Source organism: Carica papaya, chromosome 7 (genome assembly GCF_054855325.1).
Source record: "Carica papaya isolate Zhongbai chromosome 7, ASM5485532v1, whole genome shotgun sequence".
NCBI classification, from domain to species: domain Eukaryota; kingdom Viridiplantae; phylum Streptophyta; class Magnoliopsida; order Brassicales; family Caricaceae; genus Carica; species Carica papaya.
This window is the reverse complement of record NC_142315.1, coordinates 24,801,019-24,818,786: the sequence shown is the minus strand read 5'-3', so window position 1 is coordinate 24,818,786 and position 17,768 is coordinate 24,801,019. Positions and strand designations below refer to the sequence as shown.

General features: G+C 32.7%; 1 protein-coding gene and 1 pseudogene across 1 annotated transcript; one reads left to right on the top strand and one right to left on the bottom strand.

The window, feature by feature from the left end:
• Positions 1-10,776: 10,776 nt before the first annotated feature.
• Positions 10,777-11,370, bottom strand: LOC110810262 (uncharacterized). The gene has a single exon (XM_022036369.1). The coding sequence runs from the start codon at positions 11,368-11,370 to the stop codon at positions 10,777-10,779; it is 594 nt and encodes a 197-aa protein (XP_021892061.1).
• A 1,750-nt stretch (positions 11,371-13,120) lies between these two features.
• On the top strand, positions 13,121-17,145 carry LOC148253087 (uncharacterized; annotated as a pseudogene).
• Positions 17,146-17,768: the final 623 nt, after the last annotated feature.

The following is a 17,768-nucleotide window of genomic DNA, read 5'->3' as shown; positions in this document are numbered from 1 at the left end:
AGGTCCCGGTTGGCCGGGACTGCTGACCGGGCCTGCTGACGTGGCTGCCGACGTGACTTTTTTTTTTTTTTTTTTCTTCTTCTCGGTCCGGGCACTACATAAATGGATAATGTGGATAGCCTGACTAGATATCCTGGGAGATGGTGGACGAACCGGATCCGTAGGGAACCCTACCGGAAACGTGGTCTCTCATATCGGATGAGGTATGGAGACCTTATGTATTTTGGCGCCCATACAAGACGGGGTATTGAGGTTTGTGGTTTTGGCGCCCATACTGGACGGGGTATGAGGACGGCCCTAGAATCAAGTTATTAATGTTAATGGTTCACGTGTAGCAGGGAGCCCCTATGGATCCCCATGGATGCTAGTAGGCTGGTAAAAGAGGAAATTTGTTGTCTGATTATTGAAGTGCAAAAGTATAACATGTGTTATGTTACAAAGTGTATATGATTTTATGATGGTTATAATGTTATTGTTTTCATATGTTATTTTTACGAATCTCACTGAGGTAAGTGGACAGTAAAGATTTTTATCATTAATAAATGAGTTTGTTATAAATTATGCTCAATTGGTCGTTTTTGTTTTCTACCAACTTTTACTTCTGTGGCAGTGAGATAGTGTGATGTCTTTACTGGGCTAGTGTAGCTCATTCCTTACTTAACCATTTCAGATCAGGAAGACGTAGTTTCCAAGCCCGTTCTGCAGGAAGACGGCGAGTTAGACGCCTAAAGATTTTATAGTTCTATTTATAGTTTTTATTTCGAATATTTCTTTTAATTAGCTTATTCTTTCATACATTGAATATGTTTATGGTTATTGTGTAAGGGATGTTAATCAGAATTTTTATTTAGCGTCCGCATTTAAAATTTTTAATACATACATCTTCATTTAAATTTTCGGGGCCGTTACAGATATTGTCTTCCAAAAAATAGACATAAACTAGACTCCCATTGCTCCATCATTATTCTACCTGAAGTTAGTAATAACTAGGTTTGAGTCATGTTCTTGAATAATGCTAAGTTGGAATCGAGTCCTAAAATAATGCTAAATTCGAATCATGCTCATGAACAATACTTTTGATTTGATCAGTAACCTTATAAAAATTTGTGAGCTTCAGAGAAAATTTATAATCATAGTTATAATCATGCTCATGAACAATATAGATAAGCTTATATTTATCCTTTTATATTGGACTCTGTATCATCATAGTGCAATGAAATCTAACCAGTAGATGAAATAGATTGGTGCAACAAAGATCCTCCAAAGCAAGTGGTGGTTGAAGCAGAAGAAGAAGAAGAAGAAGAAATGGGCAACTAAACAACATTAGGCCTTGATTATGGCAACTCCATTAAAGGCTCATTTGGGTTCAAGAAAACCTGGACAACTTTTCTGATCTTCGGATGACAATTCGAATTCGGATGCAGATAAGCCAGTCTAACACTCAATGTCCTCCTTGCTTGTTCCTCGTCAAATTTACTTTCTAACAATCTATCCACACCCTTCACCAATTCATTTTTACCTATAAGTTCCATATGTAATCCACCAAGTTATTCTCTTCCTTGATCCCTTTTGATCATCTTCCCGATACAACTTTAATCACCACCGTTCCAAAACTATAAATATCAGACTCTGGTGTAGCTTTTTTAGTGAAGGCTACTTTTGGGGCCAAGTAGCCTGAGTACCAGCCAACACAGTTATGATAGAAGCATAATCTTGTAGCATTCTAGCCAACCTGAAATTGCCTAAATGAGCATTGTATGTGGAGTCTAGCATTACATTGTTAGGTTTGATATCTCTGTGGATGACGGGCTTGCCATATTTGACATAGAGGTAGAGTAGTGCTGAGGCTAAACTTGTTAAAATCTTGTACTTTGTTTTCCAGTCTAGATCTGTTAAGACCCAACCCATTAAAAAATATATATATTTAAATAAAGAAGAGATAAAATTTTAGATTTTTAGAAATCTCTCCAAGTGGAAAATTAGTTTAAACTACTACTCTTGCTTATAAAAGGAAAGGAGTAGAGCTGAAAAAACAGATCAAGCGAAAGAGAAGAAAAAATTCAAAAAAAAGAGTGCTTTTGAGGAAGAAAAAGAGAGAAAAAAAACTAAAAGAGAAGGACAAGAAAAGAGAAAGGAAGTGATATATATATATATACGGTAGATTGGTAGATTGGTGGCCAAGAGAAAAGAAAAAGAAGAAAAGGGTTGTCATTCTCTCTCCTTAGTGACATCATTGCTGACATAAGTAATTTCGTCCTTTTTAAGTAAAGTTTAAATTTGATTTTTGTTTACCTTTCTCCTCAAGTTATGCATAAAGAAAAGTTATTTTTTTTTCTTCTAGATTTAATTCTTGGTAGATTATTTTGTACTTATTTCCATTAATAGTGGATTTGATTTGGAGCTTGACCCATGATTTTTTCCTTCACACTAAAGGGTTTTTCACGTAAAAATTTGTGTCTATTTAATTTTACTGTTATTATCTGCTTATTATTTTTGTTCGGTTGTGCATCAATTTGGCTTGGGATTATTATTATTAATTGTTACGAATTAATTTGAGATTACTTTAATTTACATAATTAATTATATCTCTGTTCGAGACTCAACAAATGGTATTAGAGTCTAATTGATCTATGGTTCAAAATTAATTGTGTAAATTAAGATGGACGAATATGCAGGTACTATGATTAAACTGACGGCTTTAAATTATTCAATTTGGAAGACAAATATGGAAGATCTTCTTTATTGCAGAGATACAGATCCTATTAAATTAGGAACTATGAAGCCAAATGGAAAATCAAAAGATGATTGGGAGAAAATGCACAAGAAAGCTGTTGGAACTATTCGACAATGAATGAATATTAGTATCCATCACTATATAAGTAAAGAAGTCAATGCATAAGACTTGTGAAAGAAACTGGAGAATATGTATGAGAGAAAAAATGCTCAAAATAAAGCTTTTGTTATCAGAGAAAGTTGGTGAATATGAAGCTGCAAGATGGAAAGTCAATAACAGAATACTTGAGTGAGTTTCAATATTTAATAAATCAATTGAATATTATGAAATTAACTCTAGATGATAAAATATAGACATTATTACTTTTGAGTTCGTTGCAAGATAATTAGAAAACTTTGGTGATGTCTCTTAGTAACTCTACTTCAGATAGTGTGTTGCCTTCATTCATGGTAAAAAATAGTCTCTATAATGAGGAAATCAAAAGGAATGATATGGGCATTGATACCTCACATACTCTTGTCATAAAGAGCAGGGGTAGAAGTAAAAGCAGAGATTTTAAAGTACACAATAAATACAAATTCAGTTGTTATCATTGTGGTAATGAATGACATATGAAACGAAACTGCAAAATTTAGAAAAAAAAACAAAATAATCAGAAGAAGACAGATGATCAAAATATCACAGTAGTTGTAACTGATAATGAAGAACTGGTTGTACTTTCTTTTATTGAAAATCATGATCATGTTATTGATCTTGATACTGAGTAAGTTGTTAATTTAGTAGCATCCTACCATGCTGCACCTAGGAAGGATGCCTTTACTATATATAAAGCAGGCAACTTTGGTAGACAGATATTGGTTACACATTGACTCTGAAAAATGCGCGGCATGTACCTAATTTACACTTAAATATGATTTCTACACATGTTCTAGATCTTGATGGTTATTACAACTCATTTGGTGGTAGAAAATAGAAACTTGTTAAAGGTTCAATTGTGGTTGCAAGGGATAGATTGTGTCACACACTGTACAAGACTCAAGTGAAGACAATTAGAGATACACTAAATGTAGCAGAAGAAGATGTTTTGCGAGACTTGTGATGTAGGAGGTTGGCTCATATGAGTGAGAAAGGATTACAGATTCTAGCAAATAAGTCTCTCATTTCTTTTGCCAAAGGTACGAGTTTAAATTTTTGTGATGATTGTTTATATGGTAAGCAACATAGAATCTCTTTTAACAATTCTTCTGAAAGAAAAATGAATATACTTGAGTTAGTCTATTATGATGTATGTGGTCTCATTGATGTGGAATTATTAGGCGGTAATAGATATTTTGTTACATTTATTGATGATGCTTCACGAAAAGTTTAAATGTTTGTTTTGAAGAAAAAAGATCAAGTTCTACAGTGTTTCAAGCAACTCCATACTATGGTAGAAAAAGAAAAAGAAAAAGAAACACTTTTAAATTGTCCTTGCAATAACAATGGTGACGAATATACTTCAAAAGAATTTGAGAATTACTGTTTACAGCACGAAATCAAATATGAAAAAGACTGTTCCAGGTACCCTAAGCACAATGGTGTTGCTAAAAGAAGAAATAGAACCATCCTAGAGAAGGTTAGATACTTGCTAAAAATGGCTAATCTACCCAAGTTATTTTGGGGTGAAGTACTTTACACCACCTGCTACATAATGAATATCTCTCTATCAGCTACTTTGAACTTTGATATTCTTGATAGAGTATGGTCTAAGAATGATGTTAGCTACTCTCACTTGAAAGTATTCAGGTGCAAGACATTTGTGCATGTATTTAAGGAGCAGAGATATAAACTAGATGACAATATTATTCCATGAATTCTTCTGGGTTATGGAGATACAAAGTTTGAGTACAGGTTATGGAATCCAGTGAAGAAGAAAGTCATTAGGTTGAGAGATGTAATCTTTGATGAACACAAGACCCTATTAGATTTTGAGATATCTGAGAAGACTACAAGTGAAGAGATTCATTTTTCTGCATTGATTCCTCCTACAATCAGAAATGTCAATAATGAAAGAGATGGAAGTGACTATATATCAGTACCAATAGATGTAAATAATGATGTTGAGTAAGGAGAACAGTCCCCTTCATATTAGATTATTGAAGAATCTCAAGTTAGAAAGTCAAGCAGAACATATCATTTATCTACCAGATATCCAAGTTCTAAGTATATTACAGTTATTGAAGAGGGGTGCCAGAGAGCTTTAAGAAATGTAGAATCAGTGGATAAATGTAATGAAGCAGAAGATGAGTTCTTTGAAGAAAATTCAGATTGATCTGGTTAACGTGGTTACCAAAATTTGTGACAAACATCAATCCTGCACCAAAATAGGGAGATTAAGTGAAAATTGAGTAATAGATGAGTGGGTACCTCTCATGTGCTGGAGGGGAAGATTTTTAAGGAGCCCATTGAAAAAAAAGGAAAAAAAAAATTCAAAAATAAAGAAGAGATAGAATTTCAGATTTTTAAAAATCTTTCCGAGTGGAGAAGTTGGTTTAAACTACTACTATTGCTTATAAAAGGAGAGGAGTAGAGCTGGAAAAACAGATCAAGTGAAGGAGAAGAAAAAATTCAGAAAAAAGGGTGGTTGTGCAGAAGAAAAAGAGAGAAAAGAAAAAGAAGAGAGAAGGAAGAGAAAAGAAAAAGGAAAGGGTATATATATATATATATATATAGTAGAGAGGTAGAGTGGCGGCCAAAAGAAAAGAAAAGAAGAAAATGGTTGTCATTCTCTCTCCACAGTGACATCATCACTGACATCAGTAATTTCGTTCTTTTTCAAGAAAGTTTAAATTTGATTTTTGTTTACCTTTCTCTTCAAGGTCTACACAAAAAAAGTTATTTCTTTTTATTATGGATTTAATTCTTAGTGAATTATCTTGTACTTATTTCTGTTGATAGTGAATTTGATTCAGAGCTTGATCCATGATTTTTTCCTTCATGATGAAGGGTTTTTTTATATGTAAAATCCTGTATCTATTTACTTTTGCGGTTATTATCTACTTATTATTTTTTCTCGATTTTGCATCAGTTTGGCTTGAGATTATTTTTATTAATTTTTGCGAATTAATTTGAGATTATCTTAATTTACATAATTAATTATATCCCTTTTCGGGGCCCAACAAGATCGTTCTTGCCTATGTATCAATTAAGGCTGCTGTTGGGCATGTAATCATAGACCAAGAGGAGACTTTTTACTTTTATGGCACCAGCCTTGAAGTTGAACTATATTTTTGTGCCTTAGATGCCCTATTGTGCATATTTATGCAAAGTACTCTTTCTCACCTTGTATGTAAAACTATATTCAAATGCTAAATTTCCAGTTCTAGTATTATGTTATGTAATTGTTTGTGTTCAATAATTATTCTGAAAGTTTAAACTGATACAAAAGTTGAATCTATTACTTATTCATTAACACAAACCTTGTTTTAAGATTGCTGAGATCTTTTTGACAGCTACAATTGTAGGAGGATTAAACGATAAGTTGCCTTTATAAACACTCACAAATCCACCTGAACCTAATAGGTTTTCATTGTGAAAGTTGCGAGTGGCCTTCATGAGCTGCTTATAGGTGAACATTTTAGGCACATTTGCAGCACTTCTTGACTTGCTTTCTATACCCGTTTTCTGATGAGTCTCCTCTTTTCCCCTCCTCAAAATTCCCTTCATCCATGGAAAAATAATCACTGCCAGGATTACCTATTCGGTAATGAAAGCGAAGAAAATTTCCACAATAAATTTTATCTTGTCATGTCTGTGAGTTCCTTCCTTTAGAGATGGCAATGGTGTCAACTGGAACATCCAATTCAGGAGCTGATGCCTTTCTAAATACAACCCTGTAGCAGTTGTGAAGCCTAAGTAAACGGAGTTCAGAATAAGATCTTTGAGGGCTATTGATTGGTTAAGGAAGCTCGTAAGTGGGTTACTGGAGTATGCGATGGAAACCTAGAGCATCTTTGTCCAACCATTATAATCAATCTTTACCTAGATGTCTCTTCCACTTTTCAGGTCGATTCCAGTGCTATTCAAACTTTTGCTACTACGGATTGCATACTTTTTACGTTGATTCGATATGGTTTACGTTTGGATCAAACTCGTTCTTGAAAGTGTCTGGCTCTACCACTACTTAGTGGCCACCTTAAATTTGGACATAATTAAATATTTTCATTATTTTGAATCTGCCACATTTTAGCACTTTTTAGACATACCAAAATTAAGATATACTAGTATGGATAGATTAGTCACCTACCGCTGACTGATCTAAAATTCCAAGTGAAGAGCCGTATCTTTCTGGAGGCGAAGAGCTATTATCTGGGATGATTATAAATGTTAGTACATCTTAACAGTAAAGGTAGTAAAGATAAGCGTGTGCCAAGTAGTCACATGATGAGGGTATAGAACTTGGGCAACTCTGTGTATTGGCAGAGTTGTGGGTGGGCTTGAATTTCCTAATTCAGGATTCGGGGTGAGGTTTACGAAGTTGTTTGGCTGCGGAAGCCGAACTCAAGCAAAATAGGCTTCTTTTGCTGCAAGTGTCAAAGTAGAATGAGAAGTAGGAGAAGAAGGTAGTTTCTAAGACAGAGCTTAAAGAGGCTTGGCCAAGTAAAGTATAGAGGAATAGAAGCAATAACATGATTCAAAACTTATGTTACATTATAAAATTTTTTTTAACTATATATTATACATATATATATGTATGTATATTACACATTTACGATGTTATGTCTTTAAAGGATTTTTAAGTGACAAGGCAAATGAAATTCATAATCTAGTTTTACAATTAAGATATTCAACATTTTGTCTTCTTTGCTAAGTAGCTTTGTTTTTGTAAACAATTATGTATAAGATTACTAAGAGGACAAAAGGCCATTCAACATTTTTTTATTTCTAAACTAAAGATAAAGATTCTACCAAAAAGTCGATGATTAAAGTGATTTTATTGAAATTTTTGCCCCCTTCACTTTTTGTTTCGTTCGAACTTGTTTTCCATTAATATCTTTTCTTTATATTCAAGAAAAAACTCCTCATATACTAGGATATTCAAAAGAATTATGTCATGGATATTTATATTATATCCAATAAGAAAAGTATATATTTATGTTATCTTTTTCATATAAACTTATATTAAGAAGTGAAAAGGTGCTACATATTTTTATGATATGGTACTAGTATAGATGTTTTTCTAGCTGCTTTCATATATTTTCATCTGTCTAGAAAATATAGTTTCGTTGTTAGTCCTCCATCTCTTATATTGAAGACATGAAATTAATTTTTAAAATTTTGATTTTTGCATACCTTGCAAAATATTTAATGTGACAATGAATTGTAACGACTCCGGAAATATCCAAAGGAAATAAATTATAATTCAAGTGCGGAAGCGAAATAAACATTCAATATTTACATTTCTTACACAAATAACTTAAAGCACCAAATAGTGTTACAGAATTTACCATTTTGAAAGAATACAAAGAAATAAGGAAATGAACGAAAAATAAAATAAAATTATGATTATACTCGCAATCCTCTTGCTGATCGGGCTCTGGATCCTGCTCTTCTTGATCTGAAATGGTTAAATAAGGGATGAGCTACACTAGCCCAGTAAGAATATCATACTATATCATTGACACAGAAATGAAGGTTGGTAGAAAATCAAAAAACAACTAATGGAGCACTAAATTAATCAAATTTATTTATCAATAATAAAACCATTTATCGTCCACTTACCGTAGTGAGATTTATAGAAACAACCTATAGAAAACAATAACATTATGCATATCATGATTTCATATATAGTTGGCAACATAACACATTATACTTTCATATTCAAATCATCAAAACAACAATTGCCCATTTTTTCACCAGCTTGCTGGTATCCATAGCAGGGGGCGACAGTCCGACTTAGGTTTGCTATTTTGGCCATTTTCAACTGAATTTGACTGGTTTTGCATCAATCCATGCGAGAAAACCGTTAGGAGTCTTCGGTTGGCCGAAAAAAATACAAAAAACTGAAACTCATCGGCGGAGGGGCTCTCCAGTGTGGCGGCTCCTCCGACTCACGTTGCAGTTGGGTGTTTTACTCCAGTCAATCTATAGAGAAGGAAACGGTGATCACAATGGTGAAAAATTACGCAGAATGAGAATTGAGAAGGGCCTCATCGAAGACGTTTTGTGAAATTCTCTGTTGCCGCGCCGCCGGGCTTTACCTGCGGTTTTCGACCAATCAACAGGTCCTTCTGCTCCGATTTGGCCATGAGAGTGTTTAAAATTGAATTCCGAGCAAAAGAGAAATTTTTTACCTCTTTTGGCGGTCGAAAGTAGATCCGGCGCGGCGGCGGGTGGTGGCGGCTCTCCTTCCCGGTGGTTGGGTCTTCTTCTCCGGCGAGGGTGACTGACAGCTAGGGTTAGGGTTTGGTGTAAAGAAGGTTATTTATACCCGTCCGCTTTTGATATGAACCGTTCATCACGTTTGATCTGGACCGTTCGATCACGATTAAATAGGGAGTGAATCTAGACCGTTCATCATGATCTAATATGGACCGTCCGATCACGTTTAAATTTGACTGTCCAATCGCGTTTGGGGAGAGAACGCATTCAGACCGTACGTGCGTGCAGGAACGGATCTAGTCTGTTGATCACGAGCACGCGGATCGCCCGTGTGGCGTCTCGCGTGGCACCACGTCAGCGTTCGTTGCCATGCGGCGCGTTATGATTCGTCGGGACTGCTGACTGGGCATCCTATATGGCAAAATTTTTTTAAATTACATTCTGACCTCTGGTTTTTGATTTTTCTTTCAAAAATACATCTAGAACCCAAATTTTCACCACTTTTTCACAAAATTGTTTTCAATATCATCCTCCATCAAATCTACTTTATTTTTACACTAAATTAAAATTAAAAAATTAAAAAAAATTAGAAAAATACATTTAAATTAATTTAATTATATTAAATTAAACTTGGGCATTACAGGTATTGTAAAAAATCTTAAATTAATAAAAAAATAGTTCAATTTATTATTATAATCTAAAACTAAATTTAGAGTGAGTAGGTCGAGAGGAAGAAAAGGAAAGATACTAATTATTTGTTCAAATAAAAATATACTAATTAATAAAAAATAAATAAACAATGTGAATTTTAATATCATATTAAAAAAATATAAAATTATTGAGTACTATATAAATGTTCAATCATATATCATAAATAATTTGAATTTAAACTTTTGAAATCCAGTATTCTGGATTTAAAATTAATGAGTTAATAGTATTTGGACTAGAAACTTTACAATAATATGCATAACTAATGTTAAAAAAGGAATTATTAATTTAGTCTCTATTTATATGCCTATATCATATGCTTTCTTAACCCTTTATGTTAATTATAATACGTATATATTTGGAATTTTTAATGACAGCTAGGGAGACGAGAACCAGATCATTGTAAGTATCCAAATCCGAGTATGTAACAATGAATCTAGTATATTAAAACTTTTCTTAATTGAAAATACCAAATTTTGCTAGATAAAACTGGCGGTTTTTCCCCTCGAGCTTTTGGTAAGTAAAGATGTCATTAGCAAATTGGCTACGCCCATTGGAATAAACATCTTAACCTTTGTGATCTAACATTGCTGCAATGGTTGATAGGAAGAAAATCACAGCGAATTAAGATTTCTTGGCAATGATAAACAGATATTGAAAATTAAAATAAGGAGTCGAATAAAGCATTATCATATAATAGTGATTGATGGAGATAATGATGTCTTTCAATTACACCCTTCTCTCGAATTTGCAAGCCCAAATGTTCATGAATTCAGTTAAATTTTAAAATACATTGACCATCAAAAATCCGATCAATTGCCTTGTAAGACTGGAGAAATGACTTGGTAACAAAGGCTTTTTTTTAAGTTTATCATACTTTTGCTGCATCTTGATAGCTTCCACACAATCACCATGGACATTAGTAATGATCACCATCATTTTATCTATCGACACTGAAAACTCTCGGACAAAATTCAGAACTGGCAATTGTCTTTCATAACATTATTTACAGAGTTCAATTCAATCAACATTCCATAATCAGGTAGGCTATTATCCGTCTCCCTTGGCCAGATTTTAACTGCACCAAAAACTGGATGAGGAAAACCAGGAATAACAAGAGGGTGATCTGGACTTACAACACATTGATTTCCCAACACTTTTTGCATGATATCGGGGAAGATCGAGGCACATACGGAATTCAGAACACTCTTTATGCCATTAATGGCTGTATATTTATTTTGAAAGATTATATCGTAAGAAACCTCTTTTCCCACAAGTAGAGTAGTAAGTGCCATTCCGCCAAAGGAATCTGGTGAAGGAGGACAAGACTGTTCCATGCACTGGAGAAAAAGAGCAGCTTCATCGGCGACAGCTTTTAGCACAAAATCTGGTTGGTTCATCAATCTTAAAGTGATATCACGAAAGCCCAACTCTTCCAACCATAACCATACGGCCATAACCAGTAAGGATTCAACGGGATCTCTCTTGAAATTGAACACCAATCGACAAAATATCTCGCGATCTACAAAATGAAAAGTGAAGAGTTGTTCTTCAGTGATTGAGAACATTATGAGAATGAAAGGAAATTGATTTCAAAAGAAGAACTAGGATTACAATGCTAGGAAAACTGTAATGTTCTATACATTTATAGGACAAAGTAAATTATATATATATGGTAAGTCCACAAAAAGAAAATTCTTGTTGGGCATTCAATAAAATTGATGTATGCAGTATTATGCACATTCCTTTTAAGCTTGAATCTTCATTTCTCAATCTATGACATTTTTATATGTTCAGATGCAGTTCCTCGAAGGGCATTGGCCCATTAATTTATAATATCTATACTTGTGACTTGCAAATTGCAAAGTCCTTAGCAATTAGTGATAAAACTTTCCATCTAAATTATAAATATAATTTATAACTTAAAATAATTTTTTTAATAATAATGATAGTCTTTAGGAAAATTGAATTCTAATTGTTCAGAAAATTCTTTTAATTATTTGTATTGAACATTTGAACTTTAACAAAGTTTTGCATTTTAAGCCACAAAATTATGGAACAAGTAACAAGTATGTTTCTCTAAAATTTAACATTAATTTATGATATTAATATCTCGAATCAAATATATATATAATTCTTATTGAAATTCAGAATTCAATAGAAAAGAAGGAATTCAAGTACTAACTTTGATATTTAGATACTATAGTTTGGATCAAGAAACTAAACTAAACTGTTTAGTCTGAACTGGATTGGATCAAAACTTTAACTAGTTCAATTGTCGATTCATGAATAAAAGGATTGAAAATTTTGATTCAGTTTTCAATTTAGTTCTTATTAGAATGGAGTAGACTATATCATAAAAAAAAAAAATCAACTTAAAAAGATTGAAAGAATATTAAAAAAAATTAATTTTTAATAATAAAAGTTAGTTCTTTTTCGGCCATGATTCAATTAAATAAAAAGATACTAGTTTGTCCCGATCCGAACCAAAATTAAAGGGATTTAGTTTTTGGTTCAATTCTGGATGGTTAAATATCTTCTCATACAATAAAAAAATCAGTTAGTAAATGTTGAGAAATTATCACTAAAAATATTAAGCGGTAGCTGGTGCAAGGAGAATGTTTTGTCTAAACTATAAATATAATTCAGAAAATTTATTTAGTTGGAAATAAAATTCTAATCATTCAGAAATTTTTTTCTACGACTTATATTCAAAATTTATACTTTAAAGTTTTTGTCACAAAGTTATGAATAAGTAACAAGTATATTTCCCCAAATTTATAGTAATTTATGATATTAATTTCTGAGCCCAAAAAGAAAAAATATACATAATTCTCACAAAAAGTTAGAATTAAATAATTAGGTGAGAGTACACTCATAAAATAATAGAATAAAAAGAATTCACAGTTCCTCCATTAATCTTTAAATACTAAAAAAAATGACATGAAGTTTGAGATATTTATATTTTTGTTGGAGTCGAAAGACTAGATTAAATTATTCAGTTTAGATTAGTCTATTTAGTCAGAAATAGAAATAGGTAAGACAAAATTGATAAATTTGGTCTGATTTTTAATTCAAATGGGGTTGAATTCAAGTACACCATATTCAAAAATAATATTTAAAAAAAATTCAAAAAGAATATAAAAAATAGAAAGCTCAAATTTTTAATAGAAAATTAGGTACTTTTCATTCCAAACTTAATAATCAAACGGAAAAATACTAGTATAGCTAGCCCAAACTAATATTAAAATAGTTCACTTTTTAGTTTTGATCACTATTTTAATTGGCTTTAGTCTGATTCAATCCTATTATAGACCGATGAACATCTCGACATACAGTAACAAAAAAGTTCGTTAATAGTTAAATGTTTAAAAAACTGTCACTAAAAAATTTTTAGTGGTAACTATTATAATAAATTTTTTTTGTCTGAACTATAATAAAACTTTACTAATTTGAAATAAATTTTCTTGAAATAATAATATACTAACAACAAACAGAATTCTAATTTTCAAATCTTTTCTTAACTATTTGTATAACAGTTTGACCTCAAAATTTAGTGGGTACAGACGTTTGCACACTAATTCTAACTAGTAAAATTAATAAATATTACATATGCAGTAGAATTACATATTAATATACATTTCATTGCAAATTAAATAATTATTTATTTATAAATACATTTATAACATCACAGTTAATTACAAATTTAAAATGATATGATCTTTAATATTCGATTATGATCTTATCTGATCCGGTTATAAACTGATAAATACCTCTGTATTCAGTAACAAAAAAGTATGTTAGCTAATGAACGTCAAAAAACTGGCACTAAAAAACTTTTAGAGGTAGCTGTTATAATGAATTTTCTTGTCTAAACTATAAAAATAACATTATTGCTTTAAATAAATTTTCTGAGAATAATAGTATACTATTACCAAAAAGAATTCTAATTATTCAAATTTTCTTTTAGTTATTTGTATTAAAAATTTAATCTTCAACAAAGTTTTATATTTTAAGCCACAAAATTATGGAACAAGTAACAAATATATCTTTTAAAGTTTAAAATAATTTTATGACATTAATATTTGGAGCCAAAAAGAAAAATAAATGTATAATTCTTATAAAATATGTAAGTATACAATCTGGTGAGAGTATTGTCATGAAAAAAAAAGGAGAATGGACGGAATGTATAGTACCACCATTAATCTTTAAACCTTAAGAAAATTGACATTCCGATTTGCACCTGAAAATTAAATAATCTTGATCTATCAAGATTAGATTGATCCGAATATTGATTATCTCAGTCCTTGATTCATGAATAAAAAGATCGAAAATTATGTGCAGTGCTTGGCTCAAGAATAAAATAATTGAAAAATTCAATCGAAGTTTTTAGTTTAGACCAAACTGAACTAAAATAAATAAAATTATAAAAAAATCAAATTTTAAAAAAAAGTTGAATGCATATAAAATATTAAAATAAATCAATTCATTTATAAAAAAAACTGATCCTTTTCAATTAATACTTGATCAAACTGAAAAATACTAGTCAGACTAGTTTGAAATAAAAATTATAATGGTTCAATCTTTAGTTCAAAGCCCTTATTTTACTTGGTCTTCAAGTTGGTCCCATCTGGTTCTCAACCAATGAACAATTTTACATGTTTGGTGATAAAAAAATCTGTCAATATGTGTTAAAAAAAGGTCAGTAAAAATGTTTGGAGGTAGCCATAGTAATTTTAAAAGACTATAAATACACACGTAATAATGTAAAATAAATTTTCTAAGTACAATAACAGATCTAATACGAGATAGAGTTCTAATTGTCAAAAAATCTTTCTACTATTAGCATTAAAAATTTAAACTTTAAAAAAGTTTTGTATTTTAAGTCATAAAACTATGTAACAAGTAATAAGTAACAGGTAATTCATGACGTTAATATTTGGAGTCAAAAATAGAAAAACAATATATAATTATTACTGAAAATCGCAATCAAATTATCAGGTGGGAGTATAGTCATGTGAAAAAAAAAATAGAATGGAAGGAATTCAGAATACCATTGTCATAAACACTAAAAAAAATTGAAATAAGTTTAGGATGTTCGTATTCTGTTGGTATCGAAAAATTACACTAAATTATTCTATTTGAACTGAATCAAACCAAATATTAATTGATCAGATCATTTTCGATCCAAACTAGACTAAAATGAAATGGAACAGATAAAAAAATCAACTTAAAAAAATTAAAAAAATAATAAAGAAAATCATCAATTTTTATAAAAATAATTTTGTTCTTTTCGGTCTAAACTCGGCCAAATTGAAATTTATAAAATTAATTTTGTCCACTTCGGTCTAGACTCAGCCAAATTGAAAAATATCAGTCTAGCTGGTCTAAATTGAGATTAAAATGGTTTAATCTTCAAGCCAGACCCCGACTTATTTGATTTTTAATGGTTCAAGAAAGGTTGCCGTTGGGCATGTAATCATAGACCAAGAGGAGATTTTTACTTTCGTGGCACCAGCCTATTAAGATCAAAATTAGAATTAGTAATATCTTTGGTTGTACATTCTGTTATAATCGTTTTTGTCTTTTTGCTCTTTTGTACAGTTATTTATATTTTTCATTACATCATTCATAAAAAAAAATCAGCAGATTATTCATTCTCTATTTTCTAATATGGTATCAGAGCAATATTGCTCTTGATCCGCTGCCAAATCGTGCCGTGATTTATCTTGCCAAATGGCCAGAGGTGGTGATTCCAGCAACCCGATCAGATTTTTCCACCGCTCACAATCTGCAAGCTGGTCAAGTTGCAATGAGCGACGACATTCATAACCCCTTCTTCCTCCATAGTGGTGATCACCGGGATTATTCCTGGTCACTCACGTCGTGAATGGAAACAACTACAACACTTGGGAGCGTGTGATGCAGATTGCATTGAATGCGAAGAACAAGCTGGGCTTCATAGATGGTTCGGTACCACAACCCAACAGTACAGACTCCATGGCAGGAGCATGGTCTCCCTGCAACTCCATGGTGATTTCATGGCTTCTTAATGCAGTTGTGAAGGACATCACGGATAGTCTGCTTTACCTTGAAAATGCTCAAGCTATTTGGTCCAATTTACAACATAGATTTTAACAAAGCAATGCACCAAGAATATTCCAGTTGAAGAAATCCATGAATGCTTTTATGCAAGGCTCCCTCACCATGAATGCATATTATACCAGAATGAAGACTATGTGGGATGAACTAAAAACCTATCAGCCAGCACCCGTATGCCATTGTGGTGGAATGAGGGCTTGGAACGATTACTAGGAACAAGAGCTGGTGATGCTCTTTCTGATGGGACTCAACGATCATACACTAGAATACGCAGCCAGATTCTGATGATGGAATCTTCTCCTCCGATTACAAAGGCATTCAGATTGGTAGTGCAGGAGGAGCGGCATCACTCCATACGAATCGAAGGGGCGCCTTTTGGTTCAAAAGCAGCTGCAGGCGCAGACACTGTTGCCTTAGCACAAGGTGGAAGACGAAGGCCCTTGTGCTTTCATTGTGGGCTCATGGGCCATCTTATGGACCGCTGTTATAAGCTCCACGGCTACCCCATCGGTTACAAGCCCAAATTCAGGAGCCCACTTACTGAGGCATGTGCCACATCCTTTCACAATCATTCAACTCAACATGGAAATGGGCCTGGAGGGCCTGCAGTCCATTATTTCCCTCAACCCACTACTGAAACCCATAAGCAGCAGCAGTAACCATAGCCCATTCCCAAATCTTCTCAGGCCCACATGAAATGGCACAGCTCGGGGTCTTCTTCCTCAGTCACATCCGTGACTGCCCCTGTTTTCGTTGCGTCTCCAGCCTCTGACTTCAGCTCCGCCACTTCTGTTGCCACACTCAGCCCATTGCAGATACAGAACATAATAGCCCATCTAAGCGCACGCCTCTATGCTTTGTTCTCTACCTCTGTCATACCGGCTCTGAAAGTTGCCTCCACCTTTGCCTCCATTGACACCTTCAATCTGTCAAGCTCAGGTATACCTCCCTATTGCTTATTATTTTTTACATGCACACCCACCTCGACAGTGTGGCTTTTTGACACAGGAGCCACACATAATACTTGCTGCCTTGAATCCCTCTTTACAACCCTTAAGCATGTTGAACCCCTCCATATTAATTTACCTAATGGTAACTTCGTGATAGTCAATCAAGTCGGTAGTGTGGTCTTGATAGAATTCATAACCTTATCCGATGTCCTATATATTCTTAAATTTACTTTCAATCTCATAAGTGTTAGTAGTTTGATCACAACTCATTCATGCACTGTTAATTTTTTCCTTAATTCATGTGTCATTCAGGACCTCACTCGGGGATTGTCGATTAGGATGGGTAGTTGTGTTGGAAATCTCTACTACTTAATTACTGAGAATTTTGCTTGTAATTCAGTTAACTTTGATCATATTAATGCTAAAAGTCGCCTTTGGTACTTTAGAATGAGTCATCCATCTCTTATTAAACTTCAATAGTTAAATAAAAAATTACAAGTCTATGATGTTTCAAGGAATGTTCCTTATCATTGTAAAGTGTGTCATCTTGCAAAACAAAAACGGTTATAATAGAATGTACAACCAAAGATATCACTAATTCTAATTTTGATCTTAATACTATGGCTCTTCAGTCAGAATTTTAAATCAATCAGTGTTAGGTGACTAATATATCCAGACTAGTATATCTTAATTTTGCTCTGTCTAAAAAGTGCTAAAATATGGCAAATTCAAAATAATGAAAATCTTCAATTATGTCCAAATTTCAAGCGGCCGCCAAGTAGCGGTAGAGCTAGACACTTTCAAGAACGAGTTTGATCCAGACGGAAACCATATCGGAATTAACATAAAAAAGTATGCAATCAGTAGTAGCAAAGAGTTTGAATAGCACTAGAATTGATATGAAAAGTTGAAAA